General features: G+C 38.4%; 1 protein-coding gene across 7 annotated transcripts in view; it reads left to right on the forward strand.

The window, feature by feature from the left end:
* Positions 1–22,909, forward strand: part of LOC121377049 (transmembrane protein 241-like) — a 135,220-nt gene that overhangs the window by 101,466 nt on the left and 10,845 nt on the right. For 5 of the 7 annotated variants that reach the window (XM_041504900.1, XM_041504902.1, XM_041504904.1 and 2 more), the window contains exons 2-10: positions 9,061–9,251; positions 10,978–11,024; positions 13,396–13,479; positions 14,947–15,028; positions 16,523–16,600; positions 17,082–17,159; positions 18,775–18,823; positions 19,729–19,777; positions 21,809–21,844. In XM_041504900.1, the coding sequence (XP_041360834.1) occupies positions 9,162–9,251; positions 10,978–11,024; positions 13,396–13,479; positions 14,947–15,028; positions 16,523–16,600; positions 17,082–17,159; positions 18,775–18,823; positions 19,729–19,777; positions 21,809–21,844 (593 nt within the window). In that variant the 5' untranslated portion in view covers positions 9,061–9,161. Of the gene's footprint in view, positions 1–6,831; positions 6,948–9,060; positions 9,252–10,977; positions 11,025–13,395; positions 13,480–14,946; positions 15,029–16,522; positions 16,601–17,081; positions 17,160–18,774; positions 18,824–19,728; positions 19,778–21,808; positions 21,845–22,909 lie in introns of those variants that run through there. The other 2 variants (XM_041504899.1, XM_041504901.1) reach the window with 2 other exon arrangements.

Genomic DNA, 22,909 nt, shown 5'->3' on the forward strand with positions numbered 1-22,909 from the left:
ACTGCAGGTGAGTAGACAAACAGCTATTTTAAGCTTAGCAAAACAGTACAATGGCAATAAGTATTTTAAATACGCACCAGTGGGTATTACGATTATATATCATTAGTTGTTATTAGTAGATGGATTACATTAACCAACAGTATATATATAACTTTATACTGAAAGGATAAAAAAAACACATGCATGTATTATATAAAAAATCAAAATATTTCATATTTATATATTAATTTCTTGCTAAGTGTGATGAACTGACTAAAACGTCAAGCCCAACTCATATATTTTTAATGGCTCAAATTAACAAAATAACATTTGTAAATGAATGTTTCCATAAATTTACATTTTGATGCAAATAGATGTTGATAACTAAGGATATATAAATATATTATAAATAAACATACATTTCGTCAATTATTATCGCAATACATGAATGAATGAATGTTTAATAACACCCCAGCACATCGGCTAAGTGTAAAGGAATCTGATTTATACAGTTATGTAAAACTACATTTAATATCGTAACACATGTACACACACACAATTACAATAACAAGCATGTGGGGGCGTGGGGGGGGGGGGGGGATTCGATTGCTCTGTGTTATGTTCGGAACGTTATTAACTGTAGTTATCATTTGTCTAGAACGAGTTTTCATGGAGTAAGCTATATTTGATTATTCATGTGCTAATGAGACCTACAAGAACAATCGTTTTTATATCAGTTCAGATTCCTATTACGACAGAAGCGTCGGGCGCCTAATGTACATATTCTTATCATTGTCTGTGGCTTCAGCATGATGCATTGTCAGAGAACAAACTGGATATACTGAAATCAATTTTGTAATTAACAAAACATTAAAGTCTTTCTCTTTTTTTATTTCCTGCAGTGCTGCGCCGATTACTAGCGAATCCACAGGGAGTTAATTGTGCCCCCCCCCCCCCCCCCCCCCCCCGCCTGTTTGAAATGGGATTTTTAATTACTATTGATCACCAATATGCATCACTAAATTGCCCTGAAAACGCGTCTCTGCGTAGCATTATCTCAATATGTTCTTGTGAACATGCCCTCAAACCCCCCTACAGATATCGGCTGATTTGTTCTTTTTTATATTTTTGTGATAACCCCACCCCACCCTCTTTTACAAAATCACGAATCCTCCCCTGCGACTGAAGGCATAATAAGTTTGGTATCAGTAAATTGCTGAACGTTATTCAGAAAACAAAACCAGATCAATACCTGGAATTTTCTGTATTGATTTGATCAAAGGTAGATATCTTCTTGTATTTAAAGTGAAGCGTTCGCTTGATGCGCGGTCGGTCTGGGATCGATCCCCGTCGGTGGGCCCATTGGGCTATTTCTCGTTCTACCCAGAGCACCACGACTGGCATATCAAAGGCCGTGATATATATTATCCTGTCTGTGGGATGGTGCGTATAAAAGATCCCTTTCTGCTAATCGAAAAGAGTAGCGCATGAAGTGGCGACAGCGGGTTTCCTCATTCAATATATGTGTGGTTCTTAACCCGACGCCCGACGCCATATAACCGTAAATAAAATGTGTTGAGTGTGTCGTTAAATAAAACATTTCTTTCCTACACTGTAGTTACCCAAAGGGCGGGATTTAGCTCAGTCGGTTGAGTGCTCGCTTGAAGTGAAATGTGTTGAGTGCGTCGTTAAATAAACCATTTTCTTCCTTCCTTCCTATTCAAAGTGAAGGCCAATAATCAACCAATGAAATCAGTATATAATATTATGCTAAGAATGATAAAGCGCTCGCTTGATGCGCGGTCGGTTTGGGATCGATTCCCGTCGATGGGCCCACTGAGCTATTTCTCGTTCCAGCCAGTAAACCACGACTGCTATGTGCTATCATGTCTGTCATTGTAAAAGATCCCTTGTTACTAACGAAAAAATGTAGCGGGTGACCTCTGATGACTGTGTGTCAGAATTATCAAATGTTTGACATCCAATAGCCGATGATTAATATATCAATGTGCACTAGCGGTGTCGTTCAACAAAACTTTAACTATTCAACGTGAAGGCCAATGATCATCCAAAGAAATCAGTATATATGCTGAGGGGCAAGGCAAGTATTGCGCCCCCTAACCATGGACAGTTAGCACTCCCCGAGTGCCTTCCACCAGTCCAGAATCTTGCGCCCAATGGAATCTGTATATATGCTGAGGGACAAGGCAAGTATTGTGCCCCCTAACCATGGACCGTTAGCACTCCCCGAGTGCCTTCCACCAGTCCAGAATCTTGCGCCCAATGGAATCTGTATATATGCTGAGGAGCGGGACGTAGCTCAGGGGTAAGGCGCTCGTCTGATTCGCTGTCGGTCTAGGATCGATCCTCGTCGATGGGCCCATTGGGGCTATTTCTCATTCCAGCCAATGTTCCGCAAAGGGTGTAACAAAGGGCGTCGTATGTACTATCTTGTCTGTGAGATGTTGCATATAAATAATCACTTGCTGCTAATCGGAAACAATAGCACTTTCCTTCATGGCAGCGGGTTTCCTCTCTCATTTGTGTGGTCCTTAACCATATGTCCGACGTCATAGCCTAGAACCATAATTATGTGTGTTGGTTGCGTCCGTCCGTCCTTCCTTCCTTCCTTCCTTCCTTCTTCCTTTCTTCCTTGCTTCCAGTACATGCTGACTATTCTTTTTTCATTATTCAACCTTTGATGTTAAAGTAATAAAATGTGTGAAATAAAAGCAATAACGAACAGTCAAACCTGTTTTAATAGACACTTGTATTATGCGGTCACTTGCGTTAAGAGGCAACATTTTTATTCTCCCAGACTATCTAATATACACTGTAATATATAATCTAACCTGGATTAACCAGCCACCTGTTTTGAAAGGCTATGTTTTGATTTCCCCTTTGGTGGCTGCTTAACACAGATTTGACTGTACAAAGAGAAAGAACTAAATTAAAACAAAGGCATCGGAAATTGCAAATACCTCGATGTTCGGTAATAATGCTGTTACGTTTCATGAAAATCGGGTAAGATGTCATATTAATATTTATATTTTTAAAAAGTGACATTTGCCTTCGACGACGCAGAGAGGTAAAACACAAACTCGTTCAAGCTATCATGATCCTACTCCTCTATGTGAAGTTTCATAAAAATCGGATATGACGTGAAGACGTACGTATGAGTATGAGTCTATACGTACGTATGGTCATGACGCTATCTGTCACCTCGACTCGTCGCTAGGGGATAATAAAGTTAGAAAATAAGGGTCACCCGCTGACCCGCAGAATCGCTACGGGTGACGTTCACACAGTCTAGTATCCATCCGACTCATCCCACAAGTGTCCTATCGGATTGACGTCTGGCTACAATTGAAACGTGTTCACAGTGCCCGTTTATGGCATAAACATTCGAAATTTAGTGTATCTGTGTGACTGTGTGTGTGTGTGTGTTTGTGTGCGTTAGTGTGTGTGTGGGGGGGGGGGGGGGGGGTGAGCGTGCGTGCGTGTTTGTGTGCGTGTGTGTGTGCGTGTGTGTGTGTGTTTGTGTATGAAAGTGTAGTGTGTGTGTTTGTGTGTGCGCGCGCGCGCGCGTGTGTGTGTGTGTGTGTGTGTGTGTGTGTGTTGTCAGAGCCGGTTTACGGATCCGCGGGGCCTGTAGCACAAATAACAACGGGGTCCTCTTCCCAGGATATATATTTTGCAATCCCTTGGGGAGAGGGGAAAAAATGACCTGGTGGAAATAAATGTACACATCATCGCGAGGCCCCCGAAGCGCGGGGCCCGTAGCACGTGCTACATGTGCTACTAGGATAAACCGGCTGTGTGTTGTGTGTGTGTGTGTGTGTGTATATGTGTGTGTGTGTGTGTGTTGTGTGTGTGTGTGTGTGTGTGTGTGTGTGTGTGTGTGTGTGTGTGTGTGTGTGTGTGTGTGCCTCTGTATGTGTGTGTGTGTGTGTGTGTGTGTGTGTGCCTCTGTGTGTGTTGTGTGTGTGTGTGTGTGTGTGTGCCTCTGTGTGTGTGTGTGTGTGTGTGTGTGTGTGTGTGTGTGTGTGTGTGTGTGTGTGCCTCTGTGTGTGTGTCTCTGTGTTGTGTGTGTGAATGTGTGAGTGTGCTTATTTTCTAGTTTCTTATTTAGAATATCAGTAAAAATAAGTGTAAAATATATTAAGCAATAATAAGATGAATAGCTGTTTGATACCATTTATCTTAAAACGTCCGTATCTTAGATAATCTAACGAGCGAAAGCGAGCTAGACATGTTTTTAAACCAGCTGTAAGATAAATCGTATGGAATGGTCACGAATATAGTATTCTATTTATCACCAATCTGCAATTACCTTGGTATTTCTAGGAATCTAGTAAAAATGTAAATGTATATTTATCAGAACATGGCTTACTTTTACCCGAGCATTTCATGTTTATGAAACAAATGAGTCAATTTTTTTCTGTAAATTTTTTGTAGATCGTATAACGTATGTGTAATCTGACTCATGAATGGAAATATTATCTGAATCAAAGTGGAATTCCGGCCGTGGGAAACAAACAACCAAACGTCGTGATTTTTAAGCCAGTCAATCAGTGGCTGCAGAAGCAATCTGCACACTGTGCAGAGATCGAAAAAATATTACCCTGTATATTTGAGCCCATATGGGTAATAAAGCGGTGCCGGATTTATAAGTGGGGGAAAGGGGGCAATTGCCCCGGGGGCCCCTGCCAGAGGGCCCCCTAGACTAAGGACTTCCTTTATTTAAAAAATGTAATAATTATAAAATTAGTTACAACAAAATTATTTGTACAAAACCTTATTACATGCGGAGATTATTTTATCAAAATACAAATTACGAAATTAAAAAAAACTATTTTCGGAAAAATGTCTTACATAGTTGATGGTTAATTCAACAAAAACAAAATTGCTGAAAGCATAAATGATATAATCAGAATTAATATTTCGTATAACACTAAAATAACTATTGACCAGAAACCCACATATTATGAAAACTTTATTAAAAATGATATCATATTTATACAAGATCTAATGGATGAACAGGGTCGATTTTTAAACTATGAACAAAGTTTCATGGAGTTATCTTGAACAGTTTCAGACTTGTGTTCTGGAAACAGTGAATTTGGTCATCCTGGCAAACTGTTTTCATTGTAACAGAATTTTTTGTTCTCAAAATAAAAATACCCGTAAGCAAAAGGCACGAATATACCACTAGATAAATATATGTACAAAGTTTTATGAAGTTATCTTGAACGGTTTCAGACTTGTGCAACGCAAACGGTGAATTTGGTTATCCTGGCAAATTAATTCCATTGTATTAGAAAAAATATCAAAATTTAAAATACCCTCATAGCAAAAGGAACTACTAGACCACTAAATTAACATGTGTATAACGTTTCGTGAATTTATCTTGGACGGTATCAGACTCGTGCTTCGAAAACATTGAATTTGGCCATCCTAGCACGTGTATAAAGTTTCATGAAGTTATCTTCAACAGTTTTGGAGTTGTGCTCCGGAAACATTCCCAGACGGACAGTAGGTGCTCATTTTAATATCTCCCACAGGGGATAAAAGAAGAAAGAAAAGCAGACTTTTTTTCTGGGTTGGTACATCGCCTGTTGCCACAATACTGCAATTGTAATTATAATATTACAATATTAGGTTTTCACTGTTTCTAATCTTAACCTTGCTGTCTTTACATTTTGAAATATCTTGGGTTGCAGAGAACATAAATCTATGGATCGATCGACGATTTGTTAACCGCGATTTGTACTTCAGTTTAAAATCGTTAATTGGTTGGGGTTTTGCTTGAGTTACGCAAGGTTTTCGTTTTCTGTCCAGAGAAATCATTATCACTGCATGATAAGAAATGGCAATTTATTCAACTCAGCATTATTTGCATTGAATGAATGAATGGATGGATGGATGGATGGATGGATGTTTAACGACACCCCAGAACATATACTAGTACACGTATATATAAATCAAAATGTTTCAAAAACTTCAAAAATAATTCTAGGTGGAATTTAGATAAAAGAAATATATCGATTCTTGTCGGCTGCAGATGATTACACTCCACCAAAATGTGACGCACAGTCAAGTGTACACTGAGTGTTCACACTGAGGAGGATCGTTCTTTAGTATAAATCCATGTGTCAAATGTGTGGCCAAAGCGAGCTCGGCTAAAGACTACTTCATCCTTCCTGCATCATCTGTAGGAGGACTGCCATTCTCCCAGGACCGGCTTGACAGAATGAAGTTTGTTCGCAACCTCACCATTCTCATCACCTTGCCAAGTCGAAAAGATATATTGATTAATATGAAATTTAAAATCACTGTGCCCAGCAAGGTAGACTGAGATCGAGGGCGCAAAGCATAGTTTTTCTATGGGGTTCGGGGGTAGGCCTATATGCTCCCCCGTAAAATTTTGAAAACTAGATGTCCTGAAATGCAATTTCCTGCATTCTACAAGTGAAATTCATCTCTGCCAATAATATTTTTAATTCAAGCATCTCTCCACTGCCACCTCCAACCCCACCCCTGCTCCGCCGTATCTGACATGCCCGTCCTAAGTTAGAGAATCACCTATACTTAGTGGGCGTCCTGGTCTTCACGGTCTTGTCATGTCATGTCATAGGGTTTTACGTGTACATTCAGAACAAGCTGTTGTAGCGCACGTCTGTCCGTCCATGACAGGAAAGGTGGGGGGAGGGGAGAGGAGGGGCCGCCTGCACTGGCAGGTGCAAGGGAGCACCAGCAGCCCGATCAAATCGGTAGCAGGCGGGTGGGTCCTCGTCTTGGGAAATGCTTGGAGTCTGTCATTCAGTATGGGGATTCCCCCTGTTACTATATTCAGAGCGGAAGTTGTTATAAGGTGGAGATAATTTGTATCAACGTGTATCGTGAGAGTAACCCAGTTTTGTTTAGTCTGGTGTTTTATTTGGATGGCTGCTAACATGTATGGATAGGTTGTATGCTACTTCTCATTTGTTATTTGTATGTACTTATTCTTACACGTGTCTAGCGTGTTCGTCTACTAGTAGGATTTTTACTTGGTTTTGTTTTTGTGAAAGAAAAAAATATATATGGGCAGACAACTCCGTTGTGACGCCAGGGGTGCAGAAAGTACTCACCGGCTCGCCAAATGCGAGTAAAAATTCTGACGGACGAGTTAAAAAATGCAACTATCAGTCCGACGGGCGATCAGTCTTTTTCTGACTGACTGCAAATTTATTTTATGTATTTATTTATTTATTTTTAACATTGAATCCTCGACTCCAGATCAGCTGAGCCATGCCAAAATTCTATACCATTCAAACAAACTGTTCAGAATGATGAAATAGTTCAAATACACAATTCATGTACCGCATTGACAAATTCAGAGTTCCGAACTGCGCAAGCGTAACATTCCGAAGAAACAGGTTATACTTATAGCGAAATCAGAATCCATGACGTTTCGCCCCCAAGGCAGTTCACCCCAGTCAGTTCGCCCCCAGTTTGACCTGTTCACACCATGTACCAGTTCGCCCCCAAGTTGATTCTCCCCCAACTGTTTGCCTGTTCTGGCTGAAACGGCATTACAAGTTGTGAACGATGATATCTTTAATGAAACAGCAGCTGTATTAATCATTTCTAACTTTGTAACATTGTTTTTCCTAATACATTGAAATGCACTTATGTCTATACCAGTCTATCCCATCCTCCTACACAAATGTTTTTTTGTAAATAATTTCAGTTTGGTTTAACGTAAGAAGAAAACTAAAAGCGTTTTGGTAATAGCAGAAATATACTATTTTTGTGTGCAATTTAGAAAACAGTCTGCTCAGAAATAAATAGGCTAATCTTGATGAACTAAGAAATAAGTAACTTGTAGTAAAAATTAAAATTCCATAGTATGAAAAAAGGCAATCCCTGGGACGCACTATAATTTTTTTAAAAGAAGAAAAGAAAAAAGGTACTGTTTTCACCTATACATTTAGGTGTCATTATAACTACATCTGTTCCATTTTGGCCAATGAAAATGGGTCTGTTTTAGCCTCATTCTCCAGAAACCGAGCCGGTCAAAGGTCATTAGTTCCTAAAAAGTATTTGTTCAAAGCATGTTGTCTGTGTTTTTATAATGAGTTTTGAAATCTACATGAAAGAAAGTTAGTCTTTACCAGAATATTTCAAAATTTACTGATTTGTCAATCAAGGTTTGGGTTTGATTTCGTTCATTTGCATCGTTATTTTGATCACTTACCAAGCATCTTTAATAATATATTTGTCATATATATATTCCAGCCAGTGCACCACAACTGTTATACCAAAAGCTGTGATATGTGCTATCCTGTCTGTGAGATAGTGTACATATAAAAGATCCTTTGCTGTGTTAAACTATAATATATTGTTCTATAGGCTGGAGGACTAGTAGAAATTCTGGCGGGCTAATAAATTTTAGTTAGCTCTGGTCTGGCGGGCTAGTGAAATATTTTCCATTTCTGCACCTCTATTAAGCTGTAACTATCCCACAGAAAACACCCTTTTTCATGCTATGGAATTTACTACAAACTATTTATTTCTAAGATGATTGATTTGTAAGTTGCACACAACAATTGTATTTGTTATTTCCAAAACACTTACTTTTTTTCTTTTGTGAAACCAAACTGAAATTATTTACGAAAAACCATTGTTATAGAATGATGGGAAGGTGCAATCACAGAAAGATAAAAAATGCAGAGCTAGCTCTGGCACTTGCCAAATTCGCCAATTGCGAATTTTGAAAGCAGTTAGCGAATTTATTTTAGTTTGGCAAAATAATTTCATGTAATGCAAATGCTACTAATGGGAAATTGTAACAGGTTTCCTCTGATGACTACGTGTCAGAATTACCAAATGTTTGACATTCAATAGCCAATGATTAATTAATGTACTCTAGTGATGTCATTAAACAAGACAAACTTGTTTTTAGCTTTCATTTACATTTTTGTTTTTCATTTTAAAAGCAATAACACTTTCTTCACCTACTTAATTAAATTACGAACAACCCCGAACTCGATTAATTTATTTTAATTACACTGATTTCTTTATTCCCTATTTCAGGTATCACACAAAATTCTTTCTCAGACCATGCCTAGGTTCTGCAGCGTTGAACTGAAATGGAGCAGACATCTTGGATGTTGTGACGTTCATGTTTACTAATCATGTCACCCCTGTGGTTGAGAATGGACAGGCCTCGTTATGTTGTGGCTTTGTGCTGTCTACTCTTCATAGGCACAAACTTCGTTAATAAGGTAATTGTTTAAAGGGACACACACTAGTTTCAACCCGTGAAAATTAACACTAAGTTTAGTTAATCTACAAACCTGTAACACATTTGGATAAAGTTAAAAATGTTGAGTGAAACATGAGTCTGTGACTTTGAAATGGTGAAAATACCCTCTAAAAATAGACTAAAACTCGGCTCCATAACTGTTACCTCACAGACGCATGTGCTTTGTTAGAAATATGAGAAATGCATTCTGTGATATTAAAAACACCAGGATGACCAAAAACACTTCGAATGTATAGATTTGGATAATCTAAAGAATAAAATCTAAGTAAAGTATGATTTCAGTTGTCAGAAAAGGACTCTAATAGTAAAACATATGCCTTAGTGTTTTAAAGCTAGGGTATGTCCCTTTAAACTTTTATTAATCACAGTGTTATGGTTACCCGACGGTCACTGTGTTTAAGTATGAATGACCAATCATCCATTTGTCCATCCATCCATCCAATCCATCCACCCACCATGTTGTATTCCACCATTAATTTACTCGCCCATAATACATCCATCTAATTCTGTTCATCCATGCATACATCCACCCATTCATCCAGTTCTTTATCTACTATACAGTACATCCATTCATACTTCCTTTTTTATTAATTTATCTGTCCATCCATCCATCCATCCATCCATCAGTATGTCTGGCACCACATGCATAACCGTAATTATAAATTATGTGTTTTGCGTTCTTCCTTCCCACCATTCATTCTTCCCTCCATTCATCCATCCATCCACTCCAAATCAGACAAATTATTCTCCATTCATCCATTCATCCATCCATCCATCCATCCATCAATCAATCAATCTAGCTAACTTACCACACTCCCAGGTAATGTATTCGTAAATATTTCTTCTGCTCAGAGAGATTTGTTTTACTCTTTATTACATACGTATTCAATCTTACTATAGTGATAAAGATATTTCGAAACCGTGTGATAAATGTATTTTGTATCGCACATATGTGCGATCTGGACCGGAACTTTTAAATGGGGAATTCCCTTTTTCTTTTTATTGCAGTTAGCGCCTTTTATTTACTGACGTCATATATGATTTACAATTGACGTCACATCGTATTTGAAACATTACACAAGGCTGCCGCAGAGTATGATTCTTAACGTTAAGTAAATCCATGAAAGGAGTTTTGTTGTGATGTTAAATTAAAAACTGTTTTTGTAAAACATAAAATAAGGTATGTAATAAATACTGAACTTCACATATGTTGTTTTCACTTCCTATTTATTGCACTCGTTAATTTTGTCAAAGTATATATTCTTGCACAAAATAAACTTGTACAAATAAATAGGAAGCGAAAACAACTTATGTGAAGTTCTGTGTTTATGTATATCGCAGATTTATCCAGGATGTTACAGCAGGGTCCCATGTTTAATGGGATCTGGACAATTAACACCATGTAATCACAACTGGGATGATAACTGATACAGTGCACCATTGTTAAATTAATTTATCAGAACAGAGGCTCGCATAATACAATTTTTATTCCTAATATATAATATTGACGATACAGAAACACACTCTGGTAATAACCTCTATATATATAGCTGCTTCTATGTTACGTGATAAAAAGGAGCTACCTTTCGATCATCTAAGTCAAATCAACCAATTAGCTCCATTTTTTATTTTCATCAACCATTCTAAAATATATTAATCTAAATCACTTCTGATTGTCTTTTCAGTACGTGCTCTCTGTTCTCCAGTTCACATATCCAACAATCTTTCAAGGGTAAATATAATATATTTTTTATATTGGTTATTGTATTTCTTGTTATATAATATAGTGCAGTGGTAGCAACATTCTTGTAGGTGTTTACATGGAAATCACAAATACCTGACTTTAGGACCTTATTTCTTTGAAAATCAATTGTAAATGTAAGTTACATTCATTTGGCATACCAAATCTCGATATTTGTATCAGTGAAAATGTTTGTCTTAACCACGATGAAACAAAATCCATGTTGTGCAACTTTCTCGGCAATTTTTATTTTTGAATCTTGGAACTCTTCCATAAGAAACTTTTAAAACGAGGCTGAATATAGCAGACAATTCTAGCAGACATGAGACAACCACCTAAACAGCAGATTTGTACATTTGTATCAAAGGTCATGGTATGTACTGTCTTACCCATGGGCAAAGTGCATATAAAAGGTATTTTGCTGCTTTTTTGGTCACAGCATCCTGTGTGGTTGCTTCACAAATTTGAAGGGAGGAAACATCCAACAAAAACAATAGGGTTAGATTGGGTACAAGTTGGGGGAGATATTGTTACGGCATAGCATAAGACTGGGTACGAGCTCGAAAATACTGTTACTTAGCTTCACCAGTAAATGACGACTTTCATTGTTTCAGTGAAAAATAAAAATGCAGGATTTAAAAAAAACCCAACATAATATGGTATCCTGATGGGATACTGCGTTATTGCAGTCTGGTATCCAAAATTAAATTCTGGTATCCCCGGGATATCAGGATGCCGTTAATCTCGAACACTGCTATACCACTGAGCTACATCCTGCCCCAAGTGTGCAAATAACCATATATTGCATACCAAATATCAAAGGCTGTGGGATGTGCTATCCTGCCAGTGAGAAAGTTCATATACTTGTGAGATCCTTTGCTGTTAATGGAAAAATGTAGCATGTTTGCTAAGACTATATATGTCAGAATTACCAAATATTTGACATCCAGTAGCCAAATATTAATTAATCAATGTGCTCTAGTGTTGTCAATGAACGAAAGCAAATGTTAAACTTTAACTTGTTAGCAGTTGGTGGAAAATGTTCTGTCAAACATTCCTTTCCTTTTTTTCTCTAATTTACAATCCACACTAAGGCTCAGTCTGTGTTGGTTATTTGTCACTGTACATGTACATGTATTTGTCTGTGTGGTTCTTTACTGTATATATCCGACACGATATAACAAATATTAACATGCGTTGAGTGTGTCTTGAAATAAAACATTTCTTTTTCTTTCTTTTGATCGGCCTCGGTGGTGTTGTGGTTAAGCCATCGGACTATAGGCTGGTAGGTACCGGGTTCGCAGCCCGATACAGGCCTCGGTGGTGTTGTGGTTAAGCCATCGGACTATAGGCTGGTAGGTACAGGGTTCGCAGCCCGATACAGGCCTCGGTGGTGTTGTGGTTAAGCCATCGGACTATAGGCTGGTAGGTACAGGGTTCGCAGCCCGATACAGGCCTCGGTGGTGTTGTGGTTAAGCTATCGGACTATAGGCTGGTAGGTACAGGGTTCGCAGCCCGATACCGGCCTCGGTGGTGTTGTGGTTAAGCCATCGGACTATAGGCTGGTAGGTACAGGGTTTGCAGCCCGATACCGGCCTCGGTGGTGTTGTGGTTAAGCCATCGGACTATAGGCTGGTAGGTACTGGGTTCGCAGCCCGATACAGGCCTCGGTGGTGTTGTGGTTAAGCCATCGGACTATAGGCTGGTAGGTACAGGGTTCGCAGCCCGATACCGGCCTCGGTGGTGTTGTGGTTAAGCCATCGGACTATAGGCTGGTAGGTACTGGGTTCACAGCCCGATACAGGCCTCGGTGGTGTTGTGGTTAAGCCATCGGACTATAGGCTGGTAGGTACAGGGTTTGCAGCCCGATACCGGCCTCGGTGGTGTTGTGGTTAAGCCATCGGACTATAGGCTGGTAGGTACTGGGTTCACAGCCCGATACAGGCCTCGGTGGTGTTGTGGTTAAGCCATCGGACTATAGGCTGGTAGGTACAGGGTTCGCAGAGTGAGTTTTAACCATTCAATGGGTAGGTGTAAGTGCAAGACCACTACACCCTCTTTTTTTTCTCACTAACCACTAACAACTAACCCACTGTTCTGGACAGACAGCCTAGATAGCTGAGAGTGTGTGCCTAGGACAGCGTGCTTGAACCTTAATTCGATATAAGCATGAAAATAAGTTGAAACGAAATGAATGAATTTTTTTTCTTTTTAATTTGTACATTTATCATGTACTGCACCTGTATTAAAGAATTTTTTTAAACGTGTTAGGTTTTCACTTCAGATGGCAGACACTGGTTGGCGCCGTTGTACTGCACCTGTATTAAAGAATTGTTTTAAACTTGTTAGGTTTTCACTTCAGATGGCAGACACTGGTTGGCGCCATCGTACTGCGTATTTTGATCTCCACGGGAACCATGGAACCACTGCTGTCTGATATACACAGGTTTGTTTATTGTCAGGTGCAGTGGGAGGGGATGGGGATGGGGGGTGTTAGTCCCTTTCTGGTCTAACTAGAGTGGACTAATAGAATCAATGACCGTTGTGAGGTCTAGATACGGCAATTCCAACCCAAGGGACAAAAACATTTTGTCCCAAGAGTTGGAATTACCGTATCTATACCTCAAAACGGTGATTGATTCTTTTTTTTGTCCATTTAATTACTGTAACAAAACATTAATTTTGTAAGCTACGTACGGTTTGTTATTGTTGAACGATTCGTAAACATTTCACCTACAAACAATGAAACTCATTCAATCATACGCTGAAAAATATAGTCCCAACTTATGCAACAACATAAAAATGCAACAACTTAACAAATATAAAGTTGAGAATATAAATTTGTTTAAATATTTTTAAAACAATGATACAATGTGAAATGGCAAACAGAATTTTAAAAACCATGAGTTATGACATCAGTTGTTGTAAAACATCACGCGTATGTAGAAATCATCTAGCCCTCAGATCAGACAGATTTATCTAGCCCTAGGGTCAGACATATTTTTCTAGCACCATGCAAAAGCTGGATAACCCTGTCCATTGGGCAAGAATATAGTTTTCATATCCGTCCACATATAGTGTTCCAGAGTACTTTTTTTCACAATGTCTGAAGCTGAAATTTTGTGTTTAGCTTTTATCACGTACTGTCACCGATCAAGTTTTTTATTGAGTTAGGCCTTTGAATTTCAGAGATAAAAACGTTTGTAGGATTCGGTATGGGACATGTGTTACTTTATCACAACTCACAGAATGCTTGCTAAAGGGACATTCCTGAGTTTGCTGCAAGTTTTAAGATGTTATCGACTCACAGAGACTTTTTAACAATTGAAATTACATATCAAATGTATTTTCCTGCATAACATATTAGTGGCTGTATATTAAATGTGTTTCTGGTCGTTTTGATATTTGTACTGTCATAAATTTCATTTTATTTCCTCAAATAATTTTTTCCATACGTTCGAAATTATTTGATGACAAAATCCAGTTTGGGCCTCTTACAAATATTAAGACGACCAGAAAACACATTGAATATACAGACACTGATATTCTAAACAAGAAAATATATTTAATATGTAAGTTTTATCGTAGAAATATTCTATTAGTCAAAAACATTTTACAATGCAGCAAACTCGGGAATGTCCCTTTAATTAATGTAATGAATTAGTACATTTTATGACAAATATTTATTTGTTTTTAGAGCAAATAACTAAATTTATTCTTCTTATTTTTTAAACTGAGGGTAGGTTCTTTTGCATCTGGTAACACTCCTGTGTTACTTATCCACACACCAAAGAAATAATCAGTTTTTGTATAAAATTATAAATTTAAAATAATGTTTTCTATTTAAAACTTCTCAGTGTATTTATTTTTTATTTAAAAATTCCCAGCTTATTTATTTTTATTTTATTTATAGAGTAGAACTTGGTCTGTGGTTACCTGGCATGATAATGTTCGTCACATCCATATACTCCGCGTCAAAGGCTCTGGCTGCTTTGGTGAGTCTCTCTTAATTATTATACTGATGAAAAGAAATAAAGAAACACATGTCATTTAAAGGGACATACCCTAGTTTTTAAACACTACGGCATATTTTTTACTATTAGAGCCGTTTTTGATAACTGAAATCATACTTTACTTAGATTTTATTGTTTAGATTATCCATTTCCATACATTCAAAGTGTTTTTGGTCATCCTAGTGTTTTTAATATCACAAAATGCATTAATCCAATTTTTAAAAACACACGTGCCTCTGAGAAGTAAATGTTATGAATCGAGTTTTAGTCTATGTTTAGAGGGTATTTCACCATTTCAAAGCCACAGACTCATGTTTCACTCAATTGTAACTTTATCCAAATGTGTTACAGGTTTGTAGATTAACTGAACTTGTGTTAATTTTCACGGGTTGAAACTAGTGTCTGCCCCTTTAAGATCAAATTCAATTCACTACTAGTGTGGGTCAGAATTTAGCTCAGTTGAGGGCTCGCCTGAGGTGCTTGCGTCACAGGATCAAACCACGTTGGTGGATCCATTCAATTGATTGGGTTTTTATCTCATTCCAACCAGTGCATCACAACTGGTCAAAGGCCATGGTATGTGCTTTCCTGTCTGTGAAAATACATATAAAAGATTTCATTTTGCACAAGAATATATATACCACGAGGTATGTTCTTGGGCAAAATAAACAAGTGCAATAAATAGGAATCAAAAACAACATGTGAGGTTCTGTATTTATTACATACCTTCTTTTATTTTTCACCAAGAATGGTTTTTAATTTAACATCGTAACTACACTTTCTTAAATCTTTTTCATGGATTTACTTAACGTTAAGAACCATACTCTGCAGCAATCTTGTGTAATGTTTCAAATACGATGTGACATCATTTGTAAATCAGACATGACGTCAGTAATAAAAAGGTGCTAACGCCAATAAATATAAAAAGGGAATTCCCCATTTACAAGTTCCGGTCCAGATCGTACATATGTTTGATACAAGTTAAATTTATCACATGGTTCAAAAAACGTCTTTATTACTATAGCAAGATTGAATAGGTATGTAACACAAACATATACTATGGTATTGAATGTCAGTAACACGGGTAACGTCCTGACACAGTATGGATGAGGGGGCGGGATGTACACCAGTGGTAAAGCGCCTGCTCGATGCACGGTTGGTTTGGGATCGATCCCCATTTGTGGGCCCATTGGGCTATTTCTCGTTCCAGCTAGTGTACCATGACTGGTACATCAAAGGTCATGGTATGTGCTATCCTGTCTGTAGGGAAAGTGCATATAAAAGATCCCTTGCTGCTAATGGGGAAAATATAGCGGGTTTCCTCTAAGACTATATGTCAAAATCACCAAATTATGTTACATGATAATGGATAATGAACTTTCAGTTCTGTGATTTTGTCAACACGCTGGTTTTGTTGACACTTAAGACGAGACTATTTGATATGTTGATGTAATCTGTTGTTTAATTTATTTTCAGCCCATTCCAGTGTTTATCTCACTACAGAATATTGTGCTGGTTTTTAGATCTACCGCTACAATTGCAATCACTGGAAAGGTGGGTAAATATTTATTTTGTTTTTGTCACTTGTCTTACTTTCAAACTGTCTGTGTGTATGTTGGTCTGTCCATCTCTTTCCCCTCTGTCCATTTATCTCCCGTCAGTTTTTCCTCGGTCTGTCTGCTCTCTCTGTGTCTCTACCGTTATCTATATTTCTCTCTCTACCACCTCCAGTCCGTCTCTATCCATCTCTCTCTCCCTCTGTCTTTTTTCTCTCTCTCTCTGCTCTCTCTCTTTCTCTCTTTCACTCTCTATATATCTATATATGTATCCCTCTCTCTCTTTCTCTCTATCTCTCGCTCACTCACTCCCCTCCCTCCCTCTCTCTCCCTCCCTCCCTCTCTCTCTCTCTCTCTCTCTCTCTCTCTCTCTCTCTCTCTCTCTCTCTCTCACTCTCGCTCTCTTTTTCTTTCTTTCTGTCTCTCTCTCTCTCTCTCTGAAAATGTACTATTAATTGTTTTCTTTTTATATTTTACAGTGGACAGGAGGGTTTGTGTACGCGATGTTAATGTTAATAATCATCTCATCAGTTGCTATCGCAAAGACAGATCCACAGGTTTGTGTTTTTCGTGTTGTGAGTAGTGTTAAAATAGGGGACATTATTTCAACTTCTCGGGTAACTACAGGCCCATAGGAAAGTGTAGGTGGGGGGACACAAGCAAGATTTTTATATTTATTTTTCCATCCTCAAGTGCCCTCCCCCCCCCCCCCCCCCACCTCCCTAATCCCCAGTCACATGATTTTTACCTACTCGGGCACCCATTCAGAAGGGGGCCCAAGGGGTCTAGGCCTCCCCTATTTTTGGTCAAACAATATATATTACAGAATACACCAAAACTACAAACTTATTCCATCTGTCAATGACCGTTAAATGCTATTTTCAAACAACAACAGGTTTTGGGCCCCCTCCATTAAAACATCCATGGATTTGCACCAGCTACAAATGTACTTCATTGATAATTGATTCACCATTACTCAGTATGTATGTTATATATATGTGAACTAATGGACCAGCGGTTTGTGTGAAATGTACCCTGCTGAAGTATATATCTTTATGCGATCCTGACCTCTTATATACATGTGTTTGAATCCCCCCTCCTTCACCTCACTCACCTCACCCCACCCAAACCTAACCCCTCTCTCACCTCACCTCAACCCACCCCACCCCACCCCTCCCTCACCCCACCCCACCACACCCCTCCCTCACCTCACCCCACCCCACTCCACCCTCACTTCACTTCACCCCACCCCACCCCACCCCACCTAACCTCTCCATCGCCTCACCTCACCCCTCCCTCACCTCACCTCACTCACCCCACCCCACCACACCCCTCCCTCACATCACCCCACCCCTCACCCCACCCCACCCCACCGTCCCTCACTTCACCTCGCCTCACCTCATCTCACCACCCCACCCCACCCACCCCTCCTTCACCTCACCTCACCCCACCCCTACCTCATCTCACTCGCCTCACCCCAATCCACCCTACCCCTTCCTCACCCCACCCCTCCCTCACCTCACCCCACCCCACTTTGGGTGGGAGCCGGTATATACCTACCAGTCTTGTGACCAATGGCGTAACAGTGCTCCATGACTGGTACTTCACAAACTGTGGTATGTCGTATTAACTGGTGGCAGCAAGTTTCCTCTCTGTTGGGGGTGGGACGTAGCCCAGTGGTACAGCGTTCACTTGATACGCGGTCGGTCTGGGATCGATCCCCGTCGGTGGGCATATTGGGCTATTTCTCACTCCAGCCAGTGCACCATGACTGGCATATCAAAGGCTGTGGTATGTGTTATCCTGTCTGTGGGATGGTGCATATAAAAGATCCCTTGCCGCTAATCGAAAAGAGTAGCCCATAAAGTGGCGACAGGGGGTTTCCTCTCTCAATATTTGTGTGGTCCTTAACCATATGTCTGACGCCATATAACTGTAAATAAAACGTGTTGAGTGCGTCGTTAAATAAAACATTTCCTTCCTTTCTTCTCTGTCGACTAAGCATAAAAACAACCATGTGTTAGACACCAAATAGCCATAGTTTAAAAATGGGCTGAGGTGTCGCAACACAAATAATCCTGTTTAATAAATTTTTCCTGAATTGTAAGCAGATTTATAAATTTGGTTTACTTGTAAAAATACATATTCATGAAAGGCTACTTTTACTTTCAGTTTAATCAAGATGCCTATTTCTGGATGTGTGTGCATATCGTAAGCAATGGTAAGCAACTATATTATTACTAGTTATCAATGTAATCAAGGGGTGGGACATAGCTCAGTGGTAAAGTGCTAACTTGATGCGCAGTTGGTCTGGGATCGATCCCCGTCGGTGGGCCTGTTGGGCTATTTCTCGTTCTAGCCAGTGTTCCATGACTAGTATATCAAAGGCTGTGGAATGTGTGTGCATGTTGTAAGCAATGGTAAGGAACTACATGTATATTATTACTAGTTATCAATTTAATCAACATAAGCAAATAAACATTTTCCACATTGCTGTTAAAAAAGTTTCATTACATGAGACTGATTTTTAGATCTGGGGCCTAATTCACTAAACTCTCGCAACTTTGTGATCTCGCAGTGTAATGCTAAAAGACTTGCAAAGAGGATGCTTTGTTGTCTAGCAGAGCCTAAGAGAGCTTTGTGAATTAGACCCCTGCTTCTTAGTTTTTTAAGATCTAAAAATCAGTCTCAAAATTAGATATGTAATGAAACTTTTTTAACAGCAATGTGGAAAATTTTAGATAAACAATGTTACATGGATACGCAAATAAAATTTATACTTATTTATTTCACTTCCAAAAATCAAGAATTCTTTTTAAATGTGAAGTACTGTCAAAAATCAGATGGAAAACAAAAGCTGTATTTAAAGTTAATTAATTATCAGAAAACAACTGGCCTCGGTGGCGTCGTGGTCAAGCCATCAGACTATAGGCTGGTAGGTACAGGGTTCGCAGCCTGGTACTGGCTCCAACCCAGAGCGAGTTCTTAAGGGCTCAGTGGGTCGGTGTAAGGCCACTACACCCTCTTCTTTCTCACTAACCACTGACAACTAACCCACTGTCCTGGACAGATAGCTGGGGTGTGTGCTCAGGATATAATTGTTGATGTTGCCATCTTGTTTTGTAGGCTTGCATCAGATATATTCCAGACTGGTTTCCGGCAAACTGAAACTCAGGTAAATTGTTACATGGCCATCAATATGTTTTTTAGCTTTTAAAATTTTAGTCTTATGATCAGTCTTGTGCTTTGTTCTTAAAGCATCAGACCCTAGTTTTTAAATACTACAACATATTTGTTACTATTAGAGCCGTTTTTGATCATTTAAATCAGACATTACAAAGATTTTATTGTTTAGATTATGCATTTCCATACATCCGAAGTGTTTCTGGTCATTCTGGTGTTTTTAATATCATTAAATGCATTTTTCTTATTTAAAAAAAAAGATTTTGTACTTCTAAAAAGTGACGGTTATGGAGAAGACTTCTAGTCTATTGTAAGGGTGGGGGGGGGGGGGGTCATTTCAACATCACAGTCGTGTTTCATTCTTATGTAACTTTATCCAAATGTGTTACAGCTTGTAGATTAAGCAAACTTAGTGTCTATTTTGACAGGTTTTTAAAGGGACATTCCTGAGTTTGCTGCATTGTAAGATGTTTCCGACTAATAAAATATTTCTACGATTAAACTTACATATTAAGTATATTTTCTGGTTTAGAATATCAGTGTCTGTACATTCAATGTGTTTCTGCTCGTCTTAATATTTGTAAGAAGCCCAAACTGGATTTAGTCTTCAAATAATTTTGTACGTACGAATTTTTTTTATTTTTTGGAAATAAAATGAAAGTTAACATAGTACAAATATTAGAATGATCAGAAACATGTTTAATACACAGCCACTAACATTTTATGTAGTAAAATATATTTGATATGTAATTACAATCATTAAATAGTCTTTGTTAGTCAATAACATCTTAAAAGGTGCAGCAAACTCAGGAATGTCCCTTTAAACTAGGGTGTGCAAATTCATGCCTTTGGATTTCACAGTGACGATCGTTTCTGGGTTTCTGGTGTCGGTAAAATCACGGAACCGAAATTTCGTTTCCCATGATTATTATATCAAGTACGACTATTCAACGAACTTTTCAGTGTTCCGGTTCAGGTAAACCCGAATCTGAGTTCGAACACGCGCTCAATGAAACGTCTGACACATTTGAACCAAAATTACTGGCACTGATTATTTGTAGTGTATCTCTTAAATATAGGGCTCAAGAAATAGTATTTAAATTCAAATATAATTTTGTAGAAAATATTTAACCTTCTGACTAGGGTCACCACGAGTACTTGAGTACTCCAGCATGGGTCGAGTCTAGCAAGACCCGAGTCTGTTCACAGGACTAGAATACCCGTACACGGTGGAATACAATGATCAGCTATAATACAATGGACAATGTAGGACAATAATTTCAGCAGTAGATAATCAACAATATAAGTTACACAATAATTATATGATCATGCGCTAGTTTCTCTTTTTAATCTGGCCGTTCATCCATCACAACATTGAACATATCAACCAGTTTCTAAATGCAATACAATGGCATTGTTTGGCATCCATGTTCAACGCTGGAATTAAGATGCATAATTTTATTTTACTTTATTCCTTAATATCATCATCATCTAGTGTAAATGTCGAGTACTCGAGTCCAATAGTTTGGACTCGCGGAGACCCTACTTTTGACTAGTATCACGTAAGTCGTAAAAAATTAACTTCATACATGTGCTTGAGTACTGAAGGTGGCAATCGAATAGGCCCCACTATTTCATGTATTTTCATTATGGGAGGAAATGATGTAGGCCTAAACTATTATTTTTATTTAGCTGTCAAACTCACAACAGCATGCGTATAATGGAGAGGGCGTGTCAAAAATCAACTTTATATTGAGTTTGAAAATGTGTCTCTTTGCTCCAAATTTTGCGATAATCATTAAAAATGGTATGAAAAATGGGTTCCCGTGACTTGTTTACACAGAACCTAAAAACAGTTTCCGATGGGTTCCCATGATCATAAGGCATGGAACCAAAATAGTGTTTCCAGTGAAATTTGAAATCCCAAGGCCTGAAATGGAAATATTTCTTTATTTTATTTCTATATTTTTTTAGATACTGTCTCTGTACATAGTTTCATTATAACATTTCTTTTATATTTCAGTTCCCACGAGAAACTATATTCCTCTTATATTTATAGGTAAGTATAAGAATACAGGTAGAGAGATTTTTTAAAATCTAAATTAATCAGTAAAAATGTTTCTCAGGAAGACTTGTGAACTAGTGTTTCTCTAAAATGAGCTGTTCAACAAGTGTTTATTTTACTGTGTGTGTTTTTTTAGTAATAGTTTCCCTAGTTTGTTTTAGCATGGTGCGGCATCATGCCTCAATAATCCAACCCCTGCTATTAAAGGGACATTCCTGAGTCTGTTGCATTGTAAGATGTTTCCGACTAATAAAATATTTTTACGATTAAACTTACATATTAAATATATTTTCTTGTTTAGAATATCAGTGTCTGTATATTCAATGTGTCTCTGGTCGTCTTAATATTTGTAAGAAGCCCAAACTGGATTTTGTCTTCAAATAATTTCTTACGTACGAAAAAACAGTATTTAGGAAATAAGATGAAATTTAACCTAGTACAAATATTAGAACTATCAGAAACACGCTTAATATACAGCCACTAATATTTTATGCAGAAAAATATATCTGATATGTAATTACAATCGTTAAAAAGTCTCTTTTAGTTAATAACATCTTAAAAAGTGCAGCAAACTGGGGAATGTTCCTTTAAGAATATGTCCACGGCAAAAACACATGCCATGGAAAACACTTCTCATATAGTCCATAGTAAAAAAAGTGCTGTGGAGAATGAAAAACTCTACAGCATTCTCCACGGCACAGAGGTGGTTCGATCCTGTGACACAAGCACCTCGAGAGAGCACTCAACTGACTGAGCTAAAGCCAGCCCCCAGGACAGTTACTTTAATTTGTTACTTCTAGTTGGAGATGTGTGTGTGTATATGTGTGTGTATGTATGTGTGTGTGTGTATATGTGTTTGTGTATGTGTGTGTGTGTGTGTATATGTGTTTGTGTATGTGTGTGTGTGTATATGTGTGTATATGTGTGTATATGTGTTTGTGTGTGTGTGTGTGTGTGTGTGTGTGTGTGTGTATGTATTGATGTATGAATATCTATTTATTGTATGTATGTCGAGGTTGACTGTTACATACATAGATATTAACACACTAGCGCAGGGGA

The sequence above is a fragment of the Gigantopelta aegis genome, chromosome 7 (genome assembly GCF_016097555.1).
Source record: "Gigantopelta aegis isolate Gae_Host chromosome 7, Gae_host_genome, whole genome shotgun sequence".
NCBI classification, from domain to species: Eukaryota; Metazoa; Mollusca; class Gastropoda; order Neomphalida; family Peltospiridae; genus Gigantopelta; species Gigantopelta aegis.